This window comes from Ruditapes philippinarum, unplaced genomic scaffold, assembly GCF_026571515.1.
Source record: "Ruditapes philippinarum isolate M1 unplaced genomic scaffold, ASM2657151v2 ctg1255_1_1_1_1, whole genome shotgun sequence".
NCBI lineage: Eukaryota > Metazoa > Mollusca > Bivalvia > Venerida > Veneridae > Ruditapes > Ruditapes philippinarum.
Genome location: NW_026854395.1, coordinates 166509 through 193325, shown reverse-complemented (window position 1 = coordinate 193325; position 26817 = coordinate 166509). Strand labels below are relative to the sequence as shown.

The following is a 26817-nucleotide window of genomic DNA, read 5'->3' as shown; positions in this document are numbered from 1 at the left end:
CTTCGGGATCATTGATGAGAGCACTATTAAGTGTTGAGAATTGAGTACCGCTAAAGCCGGTGCTAGGGGGCGTGAGGGACATTGCACTAATTCATGATCCCTCCTGTACAGACTCAATCAAACCGAGTCTGCAATTCTTATGTAATTTTTTGTGATTAATGCTTCCGAGGGATCACTTTTTTCCAGATTTTTATACTTCACAACAGCAGGTGTCAAGTGCTGTGTTGCAGCTGTAAAAAGTTGCCCCGTACTTCACTTCAGTGTTGTTATATTTTTCTGGTCCTTCGGGATCATTGATGAGAGCACTATTAAGTGCTGCGAATTGAGTACCGCTCAAGCCGGTGCCAGGGGCCGTGAGGGATGTTGCATTTATTCATTATCCCCCATGTACAGACTCAATCAAACCGAGTCTGCAATTCTTATGTAATTTTGTTTTGATTAGTGCTTCCGAGGGATCACTTTATTTCCAGATTGTTTTTGCTACCTTTACGACATATAACTGGATGCTCAGCGCTACATTATTTCAATTGTAAAATCATTATTATTCGTGGGGCACGAATTTTCGTGGTTTTCGTGGTTAGGTCAATCCACTAATGTAAGATCCGACGAATACTTCTTGCCATCTCTCTATTTTATATATTACAAATATGCATCTGCGCTTTTCCACCGATTTTTGTGTAATGAATGCCCAGAAGCAAGGATTAAATTTCTGGACAAGCGTTGTGTGGTACAAAAAGATATGTACATGCGAAGAAAAATGCGCGGCGATTAAATGTAATATTACTTAACATTACGTTATTTTAATTTTTATAATAAATTGAAAATCCACAAATTTAAGAATCCACGAAAATGCTCGTTTTAATAAAACCACGAAATTTCATGCCCTAGAATATAAGTGAATTCGCAGTAACTACTGTAATATAATATCGTTATACAGTTGAAATATATGCTTACTTTGTTCTTTCAGATTTTGATTTCTCTTCAAGTGTGCGAGCACCAATTGAAGAAGTACACAATTCACTTATTCAATATAATAAATACAATTTAAACTCTTCTCTTAGATACGATAGACTATCACTTCAAAGAAAGGTAACTGAAACATTTAATTTACATTCTTAGCTTTCTAAAATTATAACAATATTATTATTTGTATCTTTTGAAGTTACGAAGAAATGGATTTTAGCCAACAACTTTTAATGTTGCTACAACAGTTCCTATTGTTACATTATTAAAATGATCAAAGAAATTGTTTTCTTCGTAAATATTTAGTACTGAATATAATTATTGGTTTCATACTTTCATTTGTATGATAATATCATTGTTTTAATACTATCTTTGGTTTAAAATTTTATCATTTTATTCTTTATAAATATCAAATTCATGAGGAAAAAACATTTTTCATAAAAATAATTATAAAATGTTCATATTAAAACAAGGCCATATTCGTAACGTTGAATCATATTATGCGTTTTATTATGGCACATGGTGCAAGCCCTAGACGTTCATTGATAACATTAAATGAGGTGTGAAATAATTGAAGGTACTGCGCCATAGAAGAAGGTTCGTGTTTTATATGTATTACCTTGAATTATGCAATAACCGATGAAATTTTTAATTGTTCCTTGGTCTGATTTCCATGCACAGGTCTTTTTATTCATGAACATTTCAGCATCTTCTTTTTAAGTGCATTTACACGTTCTAATGTCTGTTGGTAAGACTTGTTTACATAAGATTTGTTTCCAAAATAAATAACAATTGTTTCATGTTTTCTTTATTTTGCATTGTTACAACAGAAACAAGTATATCAAAATGAAATAAACACTAATAAAAACGTCTATATAATTATTATATAATGACAGCAATAATAAATGTAATCTACACAGCTCAGACAATGTATCACAGAAAATAATGTCATGAAAATGTCGAAAATATGGTGATATGTAATTAATCTCAGACAATGATTTGATTGTAGTCTATGTTTGACTTAATCGCCAATCCAATTATAAGATTATTCAAGAGTTCATTAGTATCACCATGCACTGCCGTTATCGACAGAGTCATAGATTTTAAGGTCACCATTCATCAAACTGGTAATGTCTGTCTGAATAATGTTTCTAGAAGGATATAAAAATAAAATGTATAGCTACTAAGATAATTGAAATCTTTACATACCAAATGTATAAGAAAGTGCAATGATGGGCACGAATAGATAACATAACATGATTGTAAATCTAAAAATATAACAAATTACATTATGAACTGATAAATGTTAAAGCGAATAAAAACATAAATATGTTTTTAAGAAAATGTAAAATATATTATCAAACAGCAATGTAACGCTTTGTAGATTATAAGGAATCATATTAGGAATAATAAAATAAAATTTTGTCAATTGACATGTCGAGATTATTATACTGTATTTGTATTGTTAAGTAATAATTATATATTTAAGAACTTCTGGAGGAAATATATCACTACCTTGCTATTCTTTTGCATGATCTGAATCATATGGGTTCCAAAACTCCCAATTTGAAAGTATTTTGTAATGCAAGAATACTTGCCTTTGCATTTGGCTCATTGTTTTTACTCGTATTAAAGCAAATAAAATTGGGCCTGACAATTTGATTTAAAACATTAGAAGAATACGATATTTCCCTTAAAGTGTAAAAACTTGAAAATTTAGATGTCAGACAGCTAAATGAATCCTTTCGTATATTTAATAATTTAAAGCAACTGTAATTGTATCTCACCAGTTCAATTCGTTCAGCCCCTGAGAGCCTTTCGCGAACATTCCTGTCTAGGTGATAAGTTGCTAAAATAACAATTAGAAACAGATTCATGATGTATTGTACTTATAACGTTTGATTCTATACTCACAACGTATACTCCATGGTCCGTTTACACTTCCGCTTATGAGCTAGTAAAACTTAGTAAAAATAGCCGATTTGTACAGAAATTTGATAAATAAGCTAAATAAAGATCAATCATGGAGGATTGTTACCATTATAACAAGGATAGGTTTTGGCTGAAATACGAAGGAATGCTAGATATTATACTTTGAAATTGGTCCTTGCAGATGACAAAAAGACTCTTTTAGAAATTCAAGTGACAAATCGCATTGTTTTCAAAGTTGTAGGTTTTGCCAAATGCAGCATTATGGTTTACATAAAAACACTTTTTCACTGAACTACTTTACATATAATGTAAGTCACAAGCGGAAGTTAAAGCTGACACTGGAGAGTACACTGTGATACTACATAGCAACACTTTATTCAAATTATATTTTGAGGGAGACGAAAGAAATTGTTTATATGAATGATAATTAGTTAATGGTTTAAAATTAGATAAACAATAAATTGAACATACTTTTTGATCCAAAACTATCTTTGATACTGTTGAATATATCTGATGTTGATGAGTTGGACTGCAATGTATTAAAGATTAAAACCAAGAAACAAAATACAATTAGCAAGCTTAGCATTTATTTTATTGAGTTGTATGATTATTTTGTGTTTACTTTAAGTACAATTATTATTCAGTTAATAAAGTCATAAACACAATCAAGCCAAATGAGTTTTTATAACAGTAATTGAAATATTTTTGACTATCTAATGACGGATAGGACCAATATATTACATGAAAAAACACACCAATCACTCTCTCCGTTTTTCATTTTTTTCTTTTTTATTATTATTATTATAATACCTTTCTTCAATTTTCTTCTTAATTATCATTTTATCACGCAAAAAATACAAAAATGAAAACCGTATATAAGCAGTCGTTTTTTCATTAATCGAGCTAATAACGGGCTAAAAGCGATCTTTTTGTATACCGTTTTTATATTTGTCAAGACGTTAATGTAAGAATTATCAATTTTTTAGCTTTTTGACCGCAGTTAAGTCATCATTTAATGACGCTCTTTATTTATGACGTTAGAATTTTCCGGTAAAATTCTGATAGAACATACGTCTGACAATCATTATCGATTAAACATGCCCACTGATGTACAGTTATAACCAAATCCGAATCAATGTCAACAGACATTTTGTACTTTCAGTTACAACAACCATAATAATAAGTATGTAAATAATGTCATGTTTACTGTCAACGTTATATCTTATATTTACTTAATTTAGGTGGCCTTTTACTCGATATATTGTTATAAATTTAGTCTTCAAACCCTGCATGAAATTACTTTTTGTTAAGGTAAGTGTCTTGGCGTAAATTTGGCCGAAACACCGTATCTGTTTCGTATATTCGTATTCTTACGATTCTGTTCGAGGCTCTTAGCAAAAGCCTGAGAAGATGCGACCAGCAACTAGCCCCTCACTGCTGTGAGTTCGAATCCAGCAATGAGGGAGATTTCCATTATACTTGATTTACATATAGAGATATATCAAAAAACACTTACAGTGATGATTGGATTTGAAGTTGACCGTGTGAACAGACCAGAACTTGCGTATCTCTTCTGTCTTTGGTAAGCATGCTTTATCTGAAATATATAAAGATATTTTTCAATAAATGAAAGTATAAAACAATTTTGAAGTTTGTCCGGTAAAAGAAATGGTAAAAATATATTTTTCAGAACTGATTTAAGTCAATAGACTAAGTTTAAGTATGATATCAGTTTGTACTCTACCTGCGTATTAAGTAAGCAGTGGGAAACGAATATTGCCAAACCCTGAAACGTAAAATAACAAATAAATAACTATAAAAGGAATTAATTTCAAAAATTCAAGAATGAAATAAAGCAAGAAGAAACAGCGGTCAATGTTTGTGTGTTATAAATGGCTGTGTATCCGATCTATATCCCTTTAATTTTATTTAGCTTTAATATGATATTTAAAATAGAATAAGACTAACAAAACAATGCGTGTTTGGTACCTTAAAGAATTTAAACATTTATTTCATTTTGGCAATATTTATTTAAATGATAAATAGGTCATTTACAATCATAGGCCAGTATTTGGTGTATGCTTAGATTTGAATAAAAATTGGGTAATATCCTTCTTATATAAAACCAAAGATTATGATAAGAGAGGCAGGGTGTTGTGTAAGGCTTTCAATGCGAGGAAAACAACATCCTATTGTACCTGAAGCCCATTACAGAGTGCAAAAACATACTGTATCCACGCCAAGTCTTCATTCACATAAAATATACCGATAACCCAGGTGCAGCCAACAAGAGGAAGTAATACACAAAGACAACGAATACCAGCTCTGAAATATATGGCAATATTCATATGTGAATCATCTGATTATAATAATTTCAGAGACATGTTATGTTTGATCTTAATAATGACCAGGACACGTATTTTTATAATAAATAATCTCGAAGATACATGTGTTTGATCATGATAATGTCAAAAATACGTATTTTTGAACTAAATAATTTCGGAACTATGTCTGATATAAAATTGTCGGATATCATATTGTTTGACCATAATTATGTCGATGAGACGTATCATCTTTATAATGTGGGAGATACGATGTTATTGACTTTATTAAGTCGTCGATCTACGTTATGTTTGTTGTTCATTATGTCGGATATACGTATATTTAATCGTACAAACACAGTCACAGATATGATATACAGTAAACTTCACATATAGCGAACACGGTTATAGCGAACTTCCGGTTATAAGGAACAAATTTTTTTGGCCCGAATTTTGCCCTTCTTTATTTAATGTAAAAAATTACGGTTACAGCGAACACGGTTATAAGGAATTATCGCTTATAAGGAACTCATTTTTTAGTCCCAATGCCATAAAAAGTACAGAAAATTACACTTTTATAACGAACTCCAAATATTGGCTATCCGTAAACAGATCACGCATTTTCTACTTTCGTTTTCATCGGCACAGATTACAACTTGGCCGAATGTAGCGGATATATTAGGAACAAATAATGACGATGACAGTCAATCTTCCGAAGACGAGATATATTTAGATTATCTGCCGGTTGTGTCAAAAAATGAAGCTATTGATTGTTTGCACTAGATTAGGTTATACTTTGAGTCTAATGCACATGTTGGAAAAACAGTTTTTAAAAGTTTATTGAATATTGAATTTAACCTGAAGAGTTGTAAACATTCCCACACTAAAATTAGCGACTTCTTCAAAGCAAAGTGATTTTTTTTGTGCATGATACTGTATCGTTAATAAATAACAATATTGCATATATGGTACATATCATATAATTATCTTATAGATATATTTATACATACAAATTATATTAAAAAGAAACAACATTGCAATTATTCCTTAATCAATATAAGGGAGACAACAATGACGAACTCAAGAGTTATTTCTCTTAATCAAATGCTCTTCTAAATGGAGGACGATGGTAAACAATTAGTTCGTTATATGTAAAACTGTTCGCTATAAAAACTTCTGATACAAGGAACTAATTCGCTATATGCTTACAAGGAACTCCGGATATAAGGAACAGATTTTGAATGTCCCAGCGAGTTCGTTATAAGCGGAGTTTACTGTATTTGACTTTATAATGTCAGAGATACGTATCTAAATAATGACAAAGACACGTTATATTTGATCTAAATAATGTGGAACATACGTATTTTTCTAAATGTCGGAGATATATCCAATAACTATTTCAATTCTAGAGTGTCACGGACGAATTTACATTTCAAGAAATCCAATAATGAAAAGTAATAAAATTGTAACATATATACTTTTTCATCTACTAAAATTATGTAAGGTAAGAAAAAGAAAAAAATATTTAAAACAAAAACTTACATGGTCCTTCCCTTCAGAGATTTCTGTGACAATTTTTTTGTCTTGAAAATGGCTTTCAACACAAGAACTATCAGAATAAAATTCACCTGAGGAAAAAATAAAAAGCAAACAAGTCTTTGAAAATCTAAAATAACATTACTGGGAAAACAAGAACAAAAACTACATTTCTTTAAATTAATGGTGTTTATAAACCTTTAAAGCTAAATAAGGTATATAGGATCCGTTATTTAAGTTGTTGATACTTGAATTAAACCTTCACATTAAAAAAGTTGAGTTCATGATAAAATGATATTTAGTGCCCTTCTCTACCAGTCCCATAGAGGTTGATATCAAATGAAAATGAATGTCATACTCTATTACATTAGATTTAAGCGAAACATTTCATTTAAGAGTGATGTAATAATACACCTATGTAATATAAAGTAACTGGAAATGAAATAGCAAAAAAGAGAAGTCATGTAATAAAATATGATAACAAAAAGGAGTTAAAGTGTACACAGTGTACTAGTTTCCCGACATAAATAAACTGTAGGCAAATATAATTATAGAGGATAATAAATCAATTTATTGTTACATGTATTCATGCCAGTCACAGCAAAAATATCTGTACAAGCAGGAGGGAACAATATTTCATAATGATTAAATAGTGTAAGGTTACTAATAACATACCAAAATTATCAAAAGGGCCGGTCCTACGAAAGCCCATATGAGTCCATCATCAATTGAAAGCCAGCATCTGATATGTGAAAGATATATTTTAAGACAACATTTCTTTCGGAAAATAATCGGATGAGTCAATACAAGCTAAGATTTTAAAGAAAATCACTAAGCCGATGCTATAAATGTTTTAAATGCTTGCAAATGAAATAAATGGTAAAAACTTTATTTCTCTGAACCAATTCAACCAACGTAGGATTTAAGTTATGACAAATGCGATGCCATATTGTTTATTCAATAGGAAATACATACGATTTATCGTTTCCATAGCCCTTTGTCTGAGTAACCGCTAAAGATATGCCAACTATTACAGCTGGCAGTACTGAAAACACGAAATGTGAAAAGTAAATATATATTTGGAAATAAAAGACATAAAACAATAGCATTGCAAAATATATTCTTAAATTTATAAAGTTAAATTAAAAAGAAACAATGCAAACTTTTTTGCCTAAATTCTGTAGTTACTCTTACAAGATAGACTTTTACTTTAACAAAACTAAGTAACTTACATGTGTGTAAAAGATAATTGATAATGATTGATTTTACTGTATAAAAAAAGGACAACAGAATAGAAAATAGATTAAACAACGCTCGTAATGATTAAAATTGTATAAAGAGAAAGATGTGACAAACCAAAGAACGTTAGAATTTGGAAAAGTTGTGTTGTGAATATGTTAAGAGAAACAAGAACTGAACTGAAAAGATTACTAAAGACATACACCAAGCTAATGGTAGTATCCATTTTAGTCTGGACTCAGTAGTGAACACGTAAAGAACAACAAAAGATATTTCTACAGCCTCTACCAACATTAGAAAAAACACCACGAGATACATGTACTGTAACAATACCGCAATTGTTGTGCAGACATCCTGAAAAAACACACATTTTATAACAAATACTTAGATAGATAGATTTATTTCGGCAAAGGAAGCATATACATAGTTGACAATATAACATAGGATAAAATAATGAGCATTATTAAATACTATATCACATACGAGAAAACTATGACATGCTCACCAAAACCAAGGATAACACAAAAAAGGGCAAAAAAGCTCTTATTTCCATTGTAGTCCTTTGTATTGGCGGCATGACATAGAGAGGCAGACCTAATCATGTTATCTTTTAGTGTTGATTTTTTTCTCCTCATTTTGATAAACATTTATTTCCATTAAAGATACTCATAAATGCCTATTTCCCTATTGCCTCCTTATGCGCACAGTTTGAGGTTCCTATTTCAAAAGTTTGGCTGTTTAGAAAAATTAAATTTCACCGTATTGTGTGTCCTACCTTTTACTCAGTCATATTTCTCTATGCATATACGGTACCTTCCTAGCATCTCTTTGCCTCTTATTGTTGATCATTCGCACTGTTTAACAGTTTATGGGAAACAATTTTTTCTAATAATAATATATAAGCAAATGTTGCGAAAAGAACAATTTTTATTTTACAGACAAGATATAACGTCTATATTATATATAGTAAGCTAAGTGATACTATGAACTAAATGCTTTCAGTGAAATTACCTTATTTGCTGTTCTATCAACACCGCCGAGAAATATACTGTACGAAATCAGCAAAGCAAAGCAAAGGTTCATCAGTATCTTCACACGATCGGATTTCACAAACCTGAATCAATGTAAAAATAAAACAACAACCTGACTTACTAATACGTTCAAAGAATGTCATGCTACTACCTCGATGAATAAAAGAAAAGATCATTGACAAGAACTTATGATGATAAATTTGTTTTTTAATTTGAAACTAAGAGGATAGACTAAGATTTTATCCGGATCCATAAAGTAAATGTAAAATTTAATACAACTATTCAAGTATTGAGTATGATTTACTTTATGTAAGTAAAAGGTCGGAGATTTATAATCCAAAATTTCTCGTTCTTATCTTTATAAATGTCAGCAATTTCTAACAATCATACCAGTGACAACCTTGCAAGTGTAATTAATGATCAAATGTCTCTTTATACTAAATGAGTGCTCTGAAAAACGAAAAGGTTATTCTTAGCAAAATAAATGAAGTATTTATTTCATCATTTAACTGATGAGCTAATTAAATTTGTTGTGTTGCTCATACTTACTGCCAGTAATATATATGTGTTAGCATCGTTATTATCAAACACAACATGGATATGGAACAGCCTACTATTGATATGATACGTATTGCTTGCGTTTCAACATTCTCCTACCAATTCAATAACAAAGAATGCATTATTGTTATCTTAACATATAAATACGGATCAGTTACAAATTTATTTTCTTCATCCATTAGCCAGATCTTTTATAAAACTGTTATGAAGATTATGATTAAAGTTAGATGCAAGTATGCTAGGAATACCAGTTGTGTAGCATTCGAACTCAAGTTAGCATCATACAAAAAGACAGCGCCATAGATAATACAAATCCAAGACATATATTCCCTCAATCTGATTAAAATATCACCTCTAAATAACGCTCCGCTTTGAGATCTGACCGTGACCAAATACGTAGTCATTTCTTGTGACCTATCATACAGCCAATCATCGGAGAGCTTTCATAATTTTAAAAACGAAGCGATGTGGTTTCTAATTTTAACCCTTGGAAAACCAATACTCAATAGGTATTTTTCACGATTTCAAGAACAAACATGGCGTTGTCCATATAGCCGACAGGTAATTAAACTGGCAAAAAAATCGTGCATATTAAAAATTGATTCTATTACTTAAAGTTAATTTGTTAAAAATAACTTAAAACATTTTTTTTTCTAAGAAAAATCAGCAATTTGTTTAACTTACACAGATAACGGTATTTTGATACTTCTTCTAATGCCTACGTAAAAAACGGTTTGAATGCATGGCTAAAAATAGATTTCTCGAGAAATCCGAATTGTTAAGAATGCGAAATATATACGGTCGTCATCAGATCTACATAAAAGAAATAAATTGATCTGAACTTAAGTCAGATTGTCTATTCCACGAAAAAGCTTTCTTTATAGTAATTAGAAAAGATGTTAACAAAACGATCACCTCTTCGGAAACTATTGACAGACTTTAAATCGGTAATATTGTTTTGTGTGTATTTTATTTATAAACTTATAGAAGGAGTTCTGTTCTTTTATTAGAAACCATTTCGTTTAAACAAACAAGGAAAAGCGGGAATCCAGGACAAGACTTCATCATACGAACATTTTAAATTCGTTATATGATAAAACACCTCCGAGTTCGAGCTAAAAAAAACAGCTTGCAGATGGACATAAAATGCTCCCTTGAAGCATTTATAAGAACAAAGGTTGTATTTATAGTTATTTGGAGTGTGCGTCAACTCATACATAAACATTTCATTATTTTAAATTGAAACATATGTAAAACATAGCTACTGTAAAATTCGCTTTGTTAAAATGTAGTATTGATGTATTTGTCTCATTGTCATGATCAAATCGTAAGTAAACTAACTATAAAATAATATGATTTAAATATTGTTGTTTCTAAAATATATTATATCACCTTACCTTTGTGCATGGACTCATTAAGATCGCAAAATTGGTTAAATGATCACATTCACAAACCGTTTCGTTATTATCCGAATGCTCCACTTTACATCCATCTTTCCCCCATAGTACACTGTGAATTGAATTCTTTAAAAATGTGTTCCTTTTAAACTATTTGTTTTAGTTTCATGATCGCTGAATTAAGAGGTAGACACCCTACCGCCAGATTGACTATATGTTTCACATATTATTTTAGAATAGGTTTATGGAGGTTATTATGAAGGTACTAAGTCAGTTACAAAAATAAAATGTTGCATGCTCTGTTTGAACTTGGATTGTAGTAATAAGTGCAGACTAACTTCACCGCAGCCTAGCATCGGTTAAAGCAAAATTTGTAAATATTTAAAAGAACATTCAGAACATTTAGAAATAAAACAAAAATATAACAAAAAACTGTGAAAATTCGAATTTAAGAACATCTGCATAATTATGTATTAATACGGTAGTTATTATGTGTGTTTCTATGTGGTACGTTTTTGCCATTTTGTGACATTGACACATGCTCCAAAGTAAAATACTATCTGAATCCTAAACGAATTGACAATGGTCGAAACTTAATAAAATAGATTTTTGAAAGGGTGCCAGAGGTTATATTGTTTGTAAATGTCAAATGATTGATAGTGATTTTCTCACTTCTCACAGATCTGTATAAGGTTTGTTTACCTTGATGCATTGCGGTAACTACATGTTGCTGATAACTGTTGACCAGTCTGAAAAGTAAAATTACAATTGTTAGAGTCTCTATTCTTTTCATTGTTTTTTTACATATTTAATATATAAGAGCAAAAACAATATAATTTAAATGCTTTTAAAACAAGATCAACTGTAAACGTTTCTTTTATCCAACGATTTAACATTAATTTAGGAAAAGTTGCCTACCTTTTGATTGTTTACCATTTTAGCGAAATGCGATCGCATCACTAGTAATGCTTTTATATCAGATGCATTTATACAACTTATAAAGGTCAACACCACAGCAACAGAAGAAAAGTTTTCCTCAGTAGATCAAAACTATACAGATAATGACTAGGGATCCATTGATTATGATGTTATTTTCATCGGCAGAATGACATATTGACGCAAGCCACAGTCGACATTCTACAGGTAAATATATAGCTCTGAAACGCTTGAAAATTTCGCTCGTTAAAAGATAAAGTCAGGCGTTAAATTGCTGTGCGAACGCTGTGCAAAGAATAATTAAAATATTGAAGTACTTATCATTGCGGTGTCAATTTTATCTTTGATTTTCAATCGAAAAATATAAAATATATTAATTTTATTATATTACAGCATCCAACAATTAATTGTACATGTATGCTGTTTGGTCATTATATATGAGCCTGATTCTATTTTAGATCAAGAAAGTCAAATTCAGCCAGTTTTTATGATACTACAACCACCGAATATGGCTTATAGTTTGTTCTGTTGAGTACGGCGTGGACCAATAAGATTGCTGCTATTTTTAGATCATATGTAAATGCAAGAGATATGACAGTGAAAAAAGAGTAGTGTAATATATTGTCAATTAGAATTTAGTAGCTCTTCCAGTTCTGAAATATGAAGGTGCTCTGCAGCGATAACAAAACATCCCAATTGTATGAAATTGCCAAGAATAGTTACATTAAGAATTATCTGGGTAATTCACGCGTCAAACTATAGGTTTAAATCTAAGAACAAAATCTCTGAAATTTTATATCTTTAACTCAATCATCGTAATGGGCAAGAAAATTATAGCAATCCTGGATAAATAACATTGTAAAGTTCTATAACGGGCACATATTATTCACATTCTATTGTTAAATTAAACAAATACTGAACCTTGCTGATAGATATTTAAATGCATAAACATACGAGACAGTATTAATACTATTTTGCAGGTAAAGTGTGTCATTTTGTATCTGTATCAATAATTGTTTTCTTTTGTTTTGTTATTAACATACTTCAAAGTGTTGGAATGTTAGCGTAATATTGAAGTCTTTAACTTCCGTCCATCTGTCCAACTTTACTGACATAATTGACGAGCCGAGTTCTATGTCATTTCTGTAACGATAAATTCAAGTTGATAAAACATAAATTTCAGTAACCAAATCTATTTTGAATGTCCGAAAGATTTTCTTAAAACATCTTCACATTATTTTTTACATTTATAATGTCAATTACTTTTTTCAATTTCTATTTCATTGTCTAATTGATAAGTTTTTTTTAATTATATGAAATATTGCTTTCTTAAGTAATAAGGTGAAGAAAAGAATCAATCTTAGAGGATATGGTACTAACCCACTAAAAGCTGTATTTATTGACATCATGCCACTCAGGTTTTTGTATAAAACAGCTGAATAGGTCGTTGATCCTATGAAGTAGACAATATCAATATAACTTTTTGCTTTATAATTGTAAAGATATTTTCAAAACCTCTGTGACCAAGCATTTAAAGTACCCGCTTTCAAATCACTTGCCCCTCACAGCCCCTCAATGCTGTGTTCTCGGACGGATCTTCCAGTAACTTTCATATGAGAAAGCTATTAATCTGGCTTATGTGAGTGATTTCTTCTCACTCAGGTGCCAGCTCATGCCTGAAAAAAAACTATAGGAAGGGACAACGGAGGTCTTCTTTCACAAGCTAAGTTGAAGAGTAGCCATAAGACACTAGTATACAGTGTCAGTATGACTTAAATCCAAGCACTTAAACAAAGAACAAATAAAATAACTCTTGCGTAACAAAGAAACCAATGAACCTTTATTTGTTATTGGTAACTAATTGATTTAATTTTTTTATATAAATAATCATACTTCGACACCAGTATAACATCGTCATACCAGACAAAAACGCCCTGTTTGTTTCCTCGCGCATTACCTGTCAAAGAAGCCTTGGGTAGATCCAAAGAAGCACTTTGTGATCCAGTAGGTGGAAACTTTATATTCGGTGAGTCCTGAATACTCCTTATTTCCAAAACTAAATATAAAAGTCCAAAAGTTCTTTAATTTCTTTTTGATTTTCGAATATAAAAATACACCTGATCATGAGCAACAGGAAATCATAAGCAATATTCAGATTGATGTTTTATAACAGTCATATGAAAAACATATATATCAAATTACACGTTTAATGAAGAATACCTTATCTATATTTCATTCCTGATTGAATGCCAGTTGCATAATGTTCAATATCAGTAAGAGGTTTTACCATAAAAATATGCTCAAGACATAAATATGTAACATCTAAATATGAAAATATACTAAAATATGGTAAGTCATCCTTACCTAAATTATCAAATGTTTTTGAAAAGTTCCCTCCTCCATCACGATTAAATGAGCTTGAAATAGCATCAGTGAAATTACTAATTACGTCTAAAACCTTTGACGCCCCTGATGATGCCTAATTATATGAATGCGATTTTATAATTTACAAATGAATAGAAAACATTGTATTAAAAACATTGTATTATGACAGTATCTACAGTAATTGGTGTTAAGAGTAACGCTTTAGAAGGTCAGTATTTTCCACAAAATTAATATTATTACAAGACATGATATAACAAATATCTTTATAAGCAGTTGCAGATGAAAGTTAAGTTGAGCAAACATACAAAATTGCAAAAATCAAAAATTGTACCATTAAATGTCACAAATTACATTTGTAAAAGTTTCGTCTTTTTCATCATTTTAATATTCTATATTCTATATTAGAAGTTCAAAACCATAAACCGAGTTTCGTAAAAGTCACAATGCTGCTCTTATATTGGAAGTTACAATATATTTCATACAGTGCCATTACAGACAAATCCAGTCAAGTTTAGACAGATGATGAATGAAATACAAAATTGCCATGTTCATTACAGGATCATTTATTATTTCATTTAGGAAAACATTTTCAATTATTCTTAAATAAATTTCAGATATCATTTGAATTCGTTTTTTTAAAGTTTAGTAAAACAGAACAAACCTCTGGCGACGTTGACGATTGGTCGCCTATAGCTTGCCAGGACTCAGTATTACTTGTATTCAACAAGTTACTTGTAGTTTCAAAGAAGGACTGTAATATATGTCATATTTTTCAAAGTAATTTCAATACACCTTGAATGTATATATATAGTTAATGAAAAATGATAATTGAACACATTTTGTTGTCGAGTCAGCATGTATTTACATTTAAAGCTTCATTTATTGGTAACTTCAAAAATTGTTAAATGAAACTAAAATTGAGAATATTCAGAGCCGAAAGGTCCTTCAAAACAAAAATTGAAGAAAGTGCAGGATGTGGTCATTGAACAAAATCGTAACGTACATTTAAGTTATAAGATTATTATCATTATTATTAGAATTTGCAGATGAAGCCTGTGTCACAAATTCGGTTGTCAAGCCGTATTGATTTAACGAAAGATGCTGACGCTTAAGTGTAAAAGAATATATTTGTGCTGCTTAGATTACAAATGTTTTTGTAAGAACGATTCGAATACATTGCCTGCAATATGAAATATGTTGTTTTATTTCCTTTTGAGCTAATGGCGCATGCATAAATTCATTGCGAAATAGGTGAAACCTTAGTATTTGAATTAACATCATAGTATTTTGTTATGAATATCGACATCATCCGTAATGAAATTAAACCGAGAACGAAACAAATCTACGCAATTTGTGTCTTGAGATTATCTGAAATTTTGCCTTCTTGCTGAAATATACTGAGATATATCATTCATGATAGATCAGAATGAGGCAAAGTGTAATACAAAGTTTGTCAAACAAGCAATACTGAGAAATAAAAGCGGGCAGTATTTTATGTATGTCACTGTTCATGTCTCTAGCACCGGCTTAATATGGTAACTGTCACAGTTTGTCTTAATCTATAAAGCCTTACTAACTTAAATTGTTAAGAGTTCAAAATAAACTATAATAAGAATAATCTTACAAATATGCAACGTCTGGATTGTTAGCAAGATTAGCCTTGTTTATTACTTATTGTTGTTTCTTTCTGTATTTGAAGCAACTGAAAGGTATCTTATTTTGAAAGGTCGAGGAAGTTTTTTCAAGTTCTATTAAGCAAAACATGTTATTAAAGAAAAATGAAATAATTCTTTCACAAATATTATTGTAGTTTCAAAAAAGGACTGTAATATATGTCATATTTTTTAAAGTAATTTTCATTACATCTTGAATGTATATATATAGTTAATGAAAAATGATAATTGAAACACATTTTTGTTGTCGAGCCAGCATGTATTTACATTTAAAGCTTCATTTATTGGTAACTTCAAAAATTGTTAAATGAAACTAAAATTGAGAATATTCAGAGCCGAAAGGTCCTTCAAAACAAAAATTGAAGAAAGTGCAGGATGTGGTCAATGAATAAAATCGTAACGAACATTTTGGTTATTAGATTATTTTATTTATTATTAGAATTTGCAGATGAAGCATGTGTCACAAATGCAGTTGTCAAGCCGTATTGATTTAACGAAAGATGCTGACGCTTAAGTGTAATAGAATATATTTGTGCTGCTTAGATTACAAATGTTTTTGTAAGAACGATTCGAATACATTGCCTGCAATATGAAATATGTTGTTTTATTTCCTTTTGAGCTAATGGCGCATGCATAAATTCATTGCGAAATAGGTGAAACCTTAGTATTTGAATTAACATCATAGTATTTTGTTATGAATATCGACATCATCCGTAATGAAATTAAACCGAGAACGAAACAAATCTACGCAATTTGTGTCTTGAGATTATCTGAAATTTTGCCTTCTTGCTGAAATATACTGAGATATATCATTCATGATAGATCAGAATGAGGCAAAGTGTAATACAAAGTTTGTCAAACAAGCAATACTGAGAAATAAAAGCGGGCAGTATTTTATGTATGTCACTGTTCATGTCTCTAGCACCGGCTTAATATGGTAACTGTCACAGTTTGTCTTAATCTATAAAGCCTTACTAACTTAATTGTTAAGAGTTCAAATAAACTATAATAATAATAATCTTACAAATATGCACCGTCTGGATTGTTAGCAAGATTAGCCTTGTTTATAACTTATTGTTGTTTCTTTCTGTATTTGAAGCAACTGAAAGGTATCTTATTTTGAAAGGTCGAGGAAGTTTTTTCAAGTTCTATTAAGCAAAACATGTTATTAAAGAAAAATGAAATAATTCTTTCACAAATATTACCGTAGAAAGACTGTCATTTATGGTTATGTTAGTGTAGTCAATAGTTGCTATGACCTCAAGAGTTGACGTTACCGCTTCTAATTCACCACTATATGTTTTGTTGCTGTCCGTTTGATTGGTTAATGACGATAGTTGATCAAGCACATGAACAACAGTCTCGGTTGTCGGTTTTTCTTTTATAATATTTACCTAAATAACGAAATGTATCAAACAATGTAGAATTTACTAAAGTACTTTTACACATTTAAGTAAATACATCTGATGGAAGACGCGTTGCTTTTCATTATTTATCATTAATCCATTTATCAAATACAATGTTTTGTTTGGATAATATGCGAAATAGTAAGTATGATTTTCTTCTTTGTTATTGTCTTTACAACTAAAACAGAATTTAAAACAGAATATAAACTAAATTAGTTACACTTTCAGTAATATCCTCTAGCGCCTTTCTAATACAGTTGTATTGAGGTAACAGCCATTTCCCTACTTTTGAACATTTCCTCGTTACATAATCAGACAAATCTACAGTAATGAAATATATATATATAATATATTATAAATATTATATATTAATGTCCTACCATTTAGATTTGTTATTGTTCTACTAATTTAAATCTTTTCAACTTTTTATCAGAAAATATCGTTCAGTAAGATTATCAATTTCAGAATTATTTTTTATTTTAATTGTATCGTTTCAAGAACATGCTTACCTTGATTTATTTTGGAACATGGGAACACTACTGTTTCGCCTGGAGATGTTTCATTCCAAACCTGTCCATGGCTGTCTGTGGTTTTTGCACATGGACTTGCTTGTTTGCTTGGAGCTGAAATATAGATTTCATTCTGCTACATCTGCATTTTTTCTTAGAAATTGAGTGTTATTAAAAAGAGAGGGAAGTATTCAATACGTCAATATATATATAAAATATACTGTTTTTTACATGTAGTTTCATTATTTCAAACAGTTTATCAGTAAGTTTGTAAAGTAACATGTGCAACGTCATATGATGACAGAAAAAGGCATCAGATGTCATCTATTTATGTATTGCGCTGATCACAAGTTGACACCAATCAGATATACTTACGCAAACTAGACTGGCGTTTGTATTTGAAGCGATGAAATAGAAACTCTTTGTGACTAATTGAATTATCATGAATTTTGTAACCACATGCATGTTTGGTTTAATCGAATATGCAATTCACATTTGGTATGACATGCTCATCATGCTTATTGGTCGTCATTAAAAACTAATTTTCAACCGAAAATCTTAAATGATAAGAGTTCATCATATGTTACCTTTTATGCACTTAGGTGCACTTCCGCTCCACTGTCCAGACTTCAGACATACGCGAGAACGATAGCCTTCTAATACATAACCGCTTTGACAAGAATAGTCTATGACTGAATCAACTTTGTAAGTAGCATTTGAATCTGAAATTGTAGGTTGGTCTGTGACGTTTGGGCGACTGCAGTCTGGAAAATGAAATAAAACTAGAAACTTGATGAAAGATAATAATTGTCTTAAATAATGAGTATAAATTAATGTGTAAGTATCTTTATACTGGACAGATTTAAAAATTTTAAAGAGATTGAATTAAATGTTCATTCTATTGCATATACAAAATGCATTTTAGTCAAGCATTGGCATTTTGATATGGTTATAATATAGCATTGTTTTAACATCGATAGTTTTTAACAATAAATGATATACCTGTTTATTCTATAAAACAAACCCCTAGTGGCGAACTTACAGCCGTTTTTCTAGGTCATATCACCTATCAAATTCATTCCATCAATCTTAACAACGTCATAGAATCAAGAATAATTCGAATGAAAGTTCCGGATCTTAGATATTTACATATAGTGATGTACCTTTTCGTACAATATTATCTGTGAACATAATAAACAGTATTGCAGTGATATTTTAATGCTTATTGAAAAAAAGACTTTGTTTTAAATTTATTTTTGATATCAGACTCTAGCGAAATTATGAGTATTTAGAAGATTGCTTTTCACTCTTGATTTAATCCAGGTATAAGATTAGCATAAAGTGTGTAAAGCTATAAATTCGCTCCAACAAATTATTGTTAGAATTTTACAAAAAAATGCTTCCAACTTGCTTGTATAAATAAATTAAAAGTGAATGGGGCACACACAAAATTATTGCTATAGGGAAAAACCCTACTTTAGATAGCAGACTAATATTTTGTCCCGGAACATTTTATTCTGTTTACGTACAATATTCATGTGTGCTCAATAATAGAGACATCTTATGTTTCAACTCTTTCGAGAATTGACCATAAACATTATGAGAACAGCATAATTTTACTTTTGAAAAATTGTGTAAAAATATTTATTATAATGAGATATATCATTATACCCTTTGAAGCCAATGTTTCCTTGAGCAAGAAACTTTACATTCATTGCTTTAGTGACATGTTGCTTGACCAAGAACGGATTATCGGTCAGCCTAGATGTTAGTTTAAATAATGCTATAAAGCTTTCCTATAGCACTCGAGATTTGGCGAACTAAAATAAATTTGTATAAACTAAATATGTTTTGTAAGTTTGTAGAACCAAATCTTATACCTTATTTCATACAATCCAAGCAAGCATTCATTTAAATGGATACATTAGCAATCTTAAGTATGTACTTACATACAGGCGAGCATGTTATTGATACATTGACATTCCAGGAACCTTTTTCTGAACATATAAATACAGCACTCGTGTTTCCATTTGAAAAAGAATTTCCAACTTTGCATTTTATTAAGGCGACACTTCCAAAATGTGTAGAATTTTTCGGAATGTATGTTGTCTCTTCACTGTTATTGATAGATAATCGCAGAGGACCGCAATCTATAAGTTATAATCTCATAATGAAGTTCATAAAAAATGATAAAGTATTCTTCAATATTTATTAATATTTAATGGAATACAAAAATCTAAAATATAGAACATATTCATAACAATCGAGCTTGTGCAAAAATAAAAGAGTTTTTGACAAAAACATGAAACTTATTATGTTAATAGTAAAATAAGTAAACGTTTAGTTTCCATATTAAGGTTATTCAGACAGCTGCCTTATATTGAGATGTATCTGACCATTCTAAAGGTTGAAGACTGAAGAAGAACGAACCTACTGAAAGACACCTGGCTTGGTCTGTTGATAACGTACCCCATTTACCGTTCGCTTTGCAATGATTGAATTCATTACCAAATAATTTATATCCTGGATGACAAACATATTTGGCGACAGATCCGTTTGCTTCTAAATAAACATACCCAAAAGGAATATCTGGTGGGCTGCCACAGTCTACACGAAAAATAATCAGTATTATTTTTGTTGCAATACCTTTTAATACGAAAATCGTTTTTCAAATAAAACTTGCTTATGATATTTGTTTACAAAGTGTATAAATAGAAAAGATAGGGGTAAATCTTGACGGCGCATCAATAAATGATTAAAAATCTTGTAAATATATTATGATTATTTTATAAAAAAATAATGAACCTGGTTTTATCGTAGTCGAGCGGGTAAATGTTGGTACTGTCGTGAGTTGTTCTGTTGAAGTATTTGACGTTGAAGAATTAGTATGGTCACCAGCCGTCGAAGATTGTGTCGTTGATGTGTGTAAATCTGTTGAGTATGTTGGTGAGGAAGTTAAATCTGTAGTAGATGTTGACGATTGCGATGTCGATATATAAATCGACGAGGTTTCAATGGGTGTTGACGTCGTGGAACTCTTTGTTGATTCTGTTGAGGTTTGTATTGTCGTTGATGGTATTGTTGCTGTAGTTACTGTTGGTGAAGATGTCACCGTCGATGTCGTAGTTGATAATATCAGTGCTGATGTTGTAGTATCTATTGGTGTTGATGACGATTCTGTAGCAGTTTCTGTTGTTAAAGGTGGTGTTAATGTTGTGTTCTCTGAAAATTCTGTAGCAGTTTCTGTTGTAAAAGGTGGTGTTGAATGTGTGCTCTCTGAAGATTCTGTAGCAGTTTCTGTTGTAAAAGGTGGTGTTGAATTTGTGTTCTCTGAAAATTCTGTTAAAGTTTCTGTTGTAAAAGGTGGTGTTGAATTTGTGCTTTCTGAAGATTCTGTTAAAGTTTCTGTTGTAAAAGGTGGTGTTGAATTTTGTGTTCTCTGAAAATTCTGTTAAAGTTTCTGTTGTAAAAGGTGGTGTTGAATTTGTGCTCTCTGAAGATTCTGTTAAAGTTTCTGTTGTAAAAGGTGGTGTTGAATTTGTGTTCCCTGAAAATTCTGTTAAAGTTTCTGTTGTAAAAGGTGGTGTTGAATTTGTGCTTTCTGAAGATTCTGTCAAAGTTTCTGTTGTAAAAGGTGGTGTTGAATTTGTGCTCTCTGAAGATTCTGTTAAAGTTTCTGTTGTAAAAGGTGGTGTTAAAGTTGTGTTCTCTGAAGATTCTGTTATTTCCAAGGTCGATGAATCAGTCGAAATTGTTGTTGTGGACTCGGTTGATAGAGTTGTCTTAATGGTTGTTAAATCAGTTGGGTTCATAGATGACTTGGAAGATGTCATATTTATTGTCGATGATTCGTTCAATGTTGTCGTTGCTGAATCAGTTGATGATATAAGGCTTCCAATAGTTGAGAAAGTCCATGACTCAGTGTTCTCTGTAGATTCTGGTGATGTTGTTCTAACGGTTGATGAATTAGTTGTTGGTAATGTAGTTGTTGACTTGGCCGATAATATAGTGTTTTTGGCGGATGGATAAGTAATTGTTAAAGTGTTCTCTTCTGGTGTGGGTAATGTTATTTCTGTGGGCGATGAATCAGTTGAAAGTGTCCTTGCTGATGTTAACTCGGATGTTGTTGAGGTGATATCGGTTGATGAATTGGTCGTAGGAGTCTCTGTCGACTTTGTTCGAGTCGAGGTTGATGTTGATGCGTCTGTATGTGCTGTAGTGTTCTCGGTTGTTAAATGAGGTATAGTCGGAGTGCTCGTTGATAAATCTGGTGATGCTGATGAATCATAAAATGTAGTCATTGTTGACTGAGTTAATGTCACATTGCTCTCTGTTGATGATGTTTCAAGTGTAGTCGTTAGTATTAACGATGCTGCCGATGATTTAGGTGTTATTGGTGTTGTCGGTGTTGTGTTTGTCGATAGTATAGTAGATGTGCGTATGTTTTGTGGAGTTGATTCAGAAGACGTCGATAATGAAAATGCTGTAGAGGTTTCTGTCGTTGATGAAAAGTTTGGTGAGACGTCCGTGGGTAATACGGATGAAAAAGAAGTGTCTACAAACGATGTTGATGATTCTAGTCCCGATGACACAGAGTTTGTATATGCATATGTAGTTGGTGATGTTGCCTCTGAATATGGTATAGTCGTCGTTGTGGAAGAATTACCTATAGCTTATGACAAAAACTGAACATATTTTATTACGATTTTACCAAGTTTTACCTACTTGTTTAAATGACAGAAGATATGTAATACAACAAAATGTTGGTATTTATGTATAAGTTTAAATTTCTCAAACAAATGTAGAACTATCTTATGTAGTCAAACTATATTATTTGCAAATACAAATTGAAATTCTTTAGCTTTATATCAAAAGGTTATTCTTCAAGTTCTTATTCGGCTTTTAATAGAGCACTATGCATGGTAAAACTATGATTAAATGTGTGCTGACCCACTTCCTAGTTTGGTTCTGGATTATGTAATATACTTTTTCATACAATGACAATCCAATTAGCCGTATGACGATTTATGAACATTGCAGTAAATATATCATTAGGCACTTAAACAAAAAAAATTGTTCAACCGGATTATCAAATGGTGATTTGCTCTTGTTTTGCATTTAATTGTGAAATGGACATGATCTGTTAAAAACAATATACTGAAATTTACTTTTTTGTGAAAATTAATTCGCTTGACTTATATACATAAAAAACTGCATACATATTGAATGTCAGTACACATGTGTTAAAACAATAAAATTTAATGATGATATGATATTAACCAACCCCTATAAAGACACTGATTGGTTGTTTTTTACCCACAATGCTGTAAGCTGCTGTCCTTCCTATAACAGACACAAAATTACTGTAAAATTTTTTCACTGATTTTAGACAATAAATTTGGTCTACTTTGATTTTTTGATAACAACATTGTACTCTATTGACAATATCAGAGATGTTAAAAATGGAGCACATCATTCAATCTATACATACATTCTAACACATCATTCAATCTATAAATACATTTTTACATATCAGACTAGACTTTCTAGCGTTTGCACTGGTGTAAGACTGAATGTCATCTTATAAAGTCACATGCTTTCAACTGAGGTTATTCTACTGTTTGGTTTTGGATTATGTAATATACTTTTTCATACAATGACAATCCAATTAGCCGTATGACGATTTATGAACATTGCAGTAAATATATCATTAGGCACTTAAACAAAAAAAAAATTTTCAACCGGATTATCAAATGGTGATTTGCTCTTGTTTTGCATTTAATTGTGAAATGGACATGATCTGTTAAAAACAATATACTGAAAGCTACTTTTTTTGTGACAATTAATTCACTTGACTTATATACATAAAAAACTGCATACATATTGAATGTCAGTAAACTGCGTTAAAACAATAAAATTTAATGATGATATGATATTAACCAACCCCTATAAAGACACAATTTATTACAAGCTTGATCACATGCAGACGAAGATGATTTCTTTACTCCTTTATATTTCCTATTTTAATGATTCAGAAACGTTTAATACATGTAATTTGTGTATTTACACTGTGTATCAAGTTGAATTGAATATCTTGTTCTTCATTCAGGCTTGATAATAACATGTTTCAGAGTTTTTCATAAAATAGTTTATACTGAAGAAAGTTCATGCAGTATGTAGCTGTATTTAAAAATATGAATAGAGCTAACAAATGAAATCTTGAGCAATCCAAATTGGAATAATTCAGATATATGATCATTTATACCTAACCCGATCAATCAGCTGTCTAAAGTATGATTGACTTTTTGTAAATTTATCTTATGATACACCCGATATTCTTTAAAGTATTTTTTCTGTATTTCATGTGTTTAAAAATAGAAGTATGCGTCCAGTGTACAAATGCATAACTGTGCGTCTTGTTCAAAAAAAGAGAGGTATGCATCCAGTGTGAGAATAATATAATGGAAATAAAAGTATGCGTCGCATGAGAATAAACAGCGATATAAAATTTGAAAGTACTTCATCTTTTGACATACAATGTAAATGGTGTAAACAAACAAAAATTTCAAAACAGCTATTTTTCATAAATGTCAAATCGAATTAGGATTTTAGTGGATATATACTAATATAACCTTAACTACAGCACAACTGAGATAACAAGACAATCTAATGAGAAGTATATTGAAAAATGACTTTACGTTTTCTAACTTCCGTTTCCTTTATTTCATATATTCCCGGCGAAAATCATCTTTTAAAACAGAAAAGATTACTCTTACCTAAATATAGAATAATTATGACAAAGACCCTGACAAACAAATCCATTTTTATTGTCCAAAGGGTGTATGAAGCTATCAAAGCACTTATATGAAATCATTTCATTAAAATGCAAAGTGTATGTTTTATTATCGTACTTAAGCTGCACAACTAAACTACATCACGGATCCGAGGTATTTGCTTAGGCCTATTGCAGATAACATTAAAAGCTCGCAAACCTTTACATTGTGTCACTCCAATAAAAATATTTCGCCTCGTTCTCGTGTCAGACTTTGAAATAAACGGTAACATTTTTTATCACATTCCTAATCTTGCCATTGAACTAAAATATATATTGTCCTTGAAAGTATCTTTCAATGTAAAATTGGTTTTATAAAATATTTAAGTCTCTTTGTTCAGCATTGAAAACGATTATTCAATATGTTTAATATAGTAATGAGCATGGCAAACAACCCAAAATATTTTAATAAAGTGCATGGAACATGATCAAATATAATTGATACATTATTCAGCATGGAGGACAATTTAGTCTTTTTTATTAGTTTGCCATCATAAAAATGATATGTAAATATCAAATTGTTCATGATAATCAAATATATTTAATAAAATTGATAGCCTGTTAAACGAACCAGAATTCTTGACAAAATTGTCACCCAATTTCTTTAGTAAATTTGTTAACAAAATGGAATTCAAAAATATCGAAAACGGCTAACCTAAAGGATAATTTTTTAAAAAATATTCAGCATAAAAAGAGTCGATAAATTGTATTGAAAATGTAGTTGTACGACGAACACTCATATATTTGAATAAGATATGACTGTACAAAATAATCACAAATAAAGCAATAAATTACTTTGCTAGATAAAGCGAAGAAAAACAAATCAAAACAAGCCAATAATGTAAGAATTATGCTACTATAAGAAGAAAATATAAGCTGACCACTTTAATATTCATTTCATTATACTATAGAAAGAAGCTTGAACTACTTATTCGTTTTCCATATCACATTGAATGAATAATATATACTCTGTGTCTGGTTCGGCATTTAAGCTGTCTAGGGTCTTGTCAGTTCCAAAGCATATAAACTCTAGATAAATGTTTACATACTTATGTGTCGCCAAAACATTTTTTTTCATGACCGGTTAATACGTAAAAGCGTTGGTAAACGCGTTGTCTACAATAACTTCTTGAGAGCTTTTACTATGTTTGCATGTACGCATTTATACAATAAGTGTTATCTTACTTTTTTTGTAAAATCACTTTGATGTAAAAGTTTGAAAATACAATGACAAGGAAGTTAACAGTTATTTGGCCCTTGACACTTATAAGATAACACACAAGTGTGTGTGTCTATGCATAGTTCGTTTTTCAAAAATGTTTATATCAGTTAGAGATCTATAAACAATAAAAAACAAGGTTTAGTCAACTAGTTTTGTATGTGTGCCGTTCAAATCAGGTTATACTAGTACTTTTATCATTTTCTCAGTAGCAACACTGATCGATGTTGAAAAACATTTTAATAATGATTAAAATCACCAGCTAATGTTAATAGTCACTTTACAACCGTCAAAGAATTGCCATTGCTATATATCATTTACACACACAGGGACTTATTAGGGCTATGTTATAGTTTGATAAAATGATTCCAAAAAATAAACGTTTTATACAACTAAAATTATTGACGTCAAACGAGCTTTGTCCTTGACCTATTTCACGAATGTGGTAATTGTTAAATAAAATAATTACAAGGTTAGAAACTTATTTAATAAAAAGGTGTTATATATTCACAGTTACGGAGTATATGCAAAACAGTAATGAATTTTCAAAAGGCCTATATTGACAATTCATCAATTCATCAATACAGTATACGAAGTCACTATTACAACGTCATGTTTTAAGATTATAACATGTTGAATTAGTAAATCCATCATAACACATTAATGATGCACACATTCAAATACATTTATTCATGATTTCAACTTAAAACAAATTTATATTTAAAGTTAACAAATTCACAAAAACACTTCATGAATGTAACGTCACATATTCATTAAATGTAAATTCATAAAGTAATAATGGACTAAGGCTTAAGATATGAGTTCATGATCATGAAATTGTTGAAACATGAGTGAGTGAAGAGAAAAAATGAATGTTCAT

At 30.6% G+C, this 26817-nt stretch overlaps 1 protein-coding gene across 1 annotated transcript; it reads right to left on the bottom strand.

Annotated features, from left to right (window-relative positions):
• Positions 1-1478: 1478 nt before the first annotated feature.
• LOC132740038 (serine-rich adhesin for platelets-like) lies at positions 1479-25142 on the bottom strand. The gene is given in 28 exon segments (XM_060727893.1): positions 1479-2114; positions 2751-2812; positions 3367-3424; positions 4412-4492; positions 4640-4681; positions 5094-5220; positions 6759-6844; positions 7428-7494; positions 7728-7797; positions 8195-8345; positions 9003-9105; positions 9572-9675; positions 10978-11089; positions 11680-11726; positions 12957-13056; positions 13294-13366; positions 13871-13969; positions 14278-14392; positions 14960-15049; positions 17177-17365; positions 17598-17698; positions 17887-18000; positions 18474-18650; positions 19836-20036; positions 20317-20493; positions 20692-21190; positions 21192-22558; positions 24663-25142. Coding segments are annotated over 28 exon segments (4500 nt in total). The 5' UTR covers positions 24709-25142; the 3' UTR covers positions 1479-2072.
• Positions 25143-26817: the final 1675 nt, after the last annotated feature.